The sequence below is a fragment of the Vollenhovia emeryi genome, unplaced genomic scaffold (genome assembly GCF_000949405.1).
Source record: "Vollenhovia emeryi isolate VEMERY1.0 unplaced genomic scaffold, V.emery_V1.0 DF942635.1, whole genome shotgun sequence".
NCBI classification, from domain to species: Eukaryota; Metazoa; Arthropoda; class Insecta; order Hymenoptera; family Formicidae; genus Vollenhovia; species Vollenhovia emeryi.
This window is the reverse complement of record NW_011963731.1, coordinates 1-3,606: the sequence shown is the minus strand read 5'-3', so window position 1 is coordinate 3,606 and position 3,606 is coordinate 1. Positions and strand designations below refer to the sequence as shown.

At 45.0% G+C, this 3,606-nt stretch overlaps 1 protein-coding gene across 1 annotated transcript; it reads left to right on the top strand.

The window, feature by feature from the left end:
- Positions 1-1,327: 1,327 nt before the first annotated feature.
- Positions 1,328-3,535, top strand: LOC105568157. Its single transcript, XM_012023591.1, has one exon. The coding sequence runs from the start codon at positions 1,328-1,330 to the stop codon at positions 3,533-3,535; it is 2,208 nt and encodes a 735-aa protein (XP_011878981.1).
- Positions 3,536-3,606: the final 71 nt, after the last annotated feature.

The following is a 3,606-nucleotide window of genomic DNA, read 5'->3' as shown; positions in this document are numbered from 1 at the left end:
TGCGACGAGCTGTCATCCGCGAGCAGACCGTATACCGCGCCGACACCGAGCAGACCGCGCCTGCGCCGTCCGCGCCGAACCGCCGCGCCGCGCCGAGTCCGAGCAGACCGAACCGCGTACGAACGCACCGAACCGAGCCGCCAATACCGCGCCGCCGCCGACCTATCGACCAATCGATCGCCGTCGCGCGCACAGATCTCAAAGCGCCCCAGCGCCAGATTATAAAATAGCGAACCGCCGTCAGAACGGCCGTAGTTATAAGGGTAGTTATAAGTTAGCAATAAGTTAGTTGTAAGCAGTTAATGTAATCCTAAGTTTTAAAATATAATTCGGTAGTTAAGATCTAAAACCGACTCTCTCTCTCTCTCTCTTTTCGAGACACCCACCGCCGGACCCTAGAATTCCCGCGGCTATCCGCTGCACAGGTTTAACAGATTCAAACGGTCACAATTATTACAAAGAAAGAAGTAGCGTTCACATACGCAAGCGACACAGGCGCATAAGTATACGCACAAAACCACATTAGTGCGGGTACTATAAACATTGGTCCTTCGAGCCGGATATGATGGAAAGCTGCCGCGAAAACGATCTCTCATACATCGTATGCATGGCCATGGCCACAAGGCATATTGAAACGTAAGTTCGAGTGATACAACCGAATACGTGAGCAAACGTTGTTGATACAACAGCGCACTCAGCAGTACTCTATACGTCGGATACTTCCTTCTTGGGCATAACCCGGTGGGATAGACGACACTACAAGGGAAGGTGACATTGCGTACGGCAGCCACATTGCCATCGCAGAATTGGTGAACGGCGCATCGCGGACTGGGCGAACCGCACCGTAATACAACGCAGACCTGCGTACGGCAGCCACATTGCCATCGCAGACTTGGATACGGCGCATCGCAGATTGGGCGAACCGCACCGTAATACAACGCAGAACTGCGTACGGCAGCCACATTGCCATCGCAGACTTGGATACGGCGCATCGCAGATTGGGCGAACCGTACCGTAATACAACGCAGACCTGCGTACGGCAGCCATATTGCCATCGCAGACTTGGGAACGGCGCATCGCGGACTGGGCGAACTGCACCGTAATACATCGCAGAATTGCTGAACGGCGCATCGCAGTTTGACGAACAGCACCGTGATACATTGCAGAGTTGGAAACCAGCACAACAAACAGCGTAACATCGCACTAATCTATCCTCACTTCGAAAATTCAAATATCGTATTTATCAAGACATTAGTAGTTATTTGTCATCAAGCGCATGTTTGGTATAAATTTCAACATTGGTCGTTGCGTAACATAAGACATCGAAATGGATCTAACCGAAAACGAAGCTAAAACAAGGCGAACAACCATAAAGGCTGCGACTACGCGACTTAAAACATATATAGAATCTGCACAAGCACAACGTGCTACGGAATTTGACTTGGTTGAACGTAGAAAAAAACTAGCGACTTTATTTGTGCAATACGATGAAGTTCAAGCGCGAATCGAATGTTTAAACTCTGATGCTAACGAAGCTATAACGGCGACTCATGCAGAGGATCGTTCACGATTCGAGGAAGCATACTTTCAGCTTATGTCGATATACGATCAGCGTATTAACTCGATTGAACAAACACGCGTAGCATCTCAGACCAGTATTGATACTCAGACAGCACATCAAAATAATTCAGAGTCAGCGCATATCCGATTACCAAAAATTCAATTACCCATTTTTTCCGGATCATATGAAGAGTGGTATACATTTCATGATTCTTTTGAAAAACTTATTCATTCTAATGCAAATTTATCGTCTATTCAAAAATTCCACTACCTAAGATCATCACTGAAGGATAAAGCTGCGGAGGTGGTACGATCCTTTGACATAACGACAGATAATTACACAGAAGCATGGCAATTGCTGAATGAGCGATTCGATAACAAGAGGCGTATGGTTCAAACTCACATTAAGGCAATATTCGAAATTCCACCTATAAACAAAGAGAATTGTACAGCGTTGCGTAGTTTAATCGATAATGTACTTAAACATTTTAGGGCACTCAAGGCATTACAGAGACCCGTGGATACTTGGGATGATATAATGATACACTTAGTATTAACCAAACTCGATTCTGTTACAGTGAAGGAATGGGAAACAAGTCGCGCAGATTCGACTATACCTACATTCAAACAATTGACCGATTTCCTATCAAAACGTTGTCAAGCTCTGGAAATCATTTCCGGCAAATCAAGTGGACGTACAAGTTCGGATGTGCACAATTCACAGAAGGCCAAGAACCCTAGCGCGCACGTAACTACCTCAAATCTATCATGTATCCATTGCAAGAGTAAGCATTTTATATTCCAGTGTGAATCATTTCGTAAACTCCCGGGTGAAAAACGTTTTGAGATCGCAAAAAATGCTCACTTTTGTATCAATTGTCTAAGGTCGGGAGGGCATCAAGCTAAAAACTGCACAGCTAGTACTTGTCGTAAATGTGGAAAGCCACATAACACACTATTGCATTTTGAAACCTCGAAAGATGAAGGGGTAAAAACAGGCATGCCTTCGAACACTAGTAATTCTTCTTGCAGCGTAACAGGGGCATCTTCAACAAATACCGCGTCTCCCATAGTAACACAATGCACTCAGATTAATGATGCTTCCAAGGTTTTTCTCTCAACCGCCATAGTCAGCGTATATGATCGTAAGGGAGAGTTACATGGTTGCAGAGTTTTACTTGATAGTGGTTCTCAATTAAACTTCATTACTGAAGATTTCGCAAATCGATTGCATCTTAATAGTCGTGAATTACACATGTCTATTTCAGGTGTGGCAAAGGGAACAATTGAAACAAAGGGGATAGTTGATGTTAGTTTCCGATCGCGAACAAACGCATATGTCGACAGCATCGAATGTATAGTTCTGCCTAAGATTACCCAGAAGTTGCCGCAGGAATTTTGTTCAATATCAGAATTTACAATTCCATCGAATATAGTACTCGCAGATCCCAATTTCAATATCCCAAGCGAAATTGACATACTCATAGGAGCTCAATTATTCTGGAAGCTCATTTGCGTAGGACAAATTAGGGCCTGCAAGGCGCATCCTACTCTACAAAAAACTAAGGTAGGATGGGTGATTTCCGGCAAGACTGATGGATCTTCAGATAAGAAAATAGAGGCAGTGTGTCATCTTAGTGCAATCAATAGGCTAAACGAGGCTATTGTGAAGTTTTGGGAAGTTGAGCACGATACTTCTTCCAACAAAATGTCTCATTATAATCCCAATGAACAAATTTGTGAATCGCATTTTAATCAAAATGTTCGTCGTGACACCGAAGGTCGTTTCATAGTCAAATTACCTACAATTGATGAAAAATTACAGCAGTTAGGAGATTCAAGGGAAATCGCAAAACGTCGTTTTCTTAATTTAGAAAAGCGTTTATCAACGCAGCCATTGGTGTATTCACAGTGTGACGGGGGTGGCCGGGAGGGTGCGGCCGGAAGTGGCCGCATTCCTCGCATTCCGGTGTGACGTGGAAGGTGCGGCCGGAAGTGGCCGCATTCCTCGCATTCCGCGCATACCGGGGGCGCGATCACCATGAC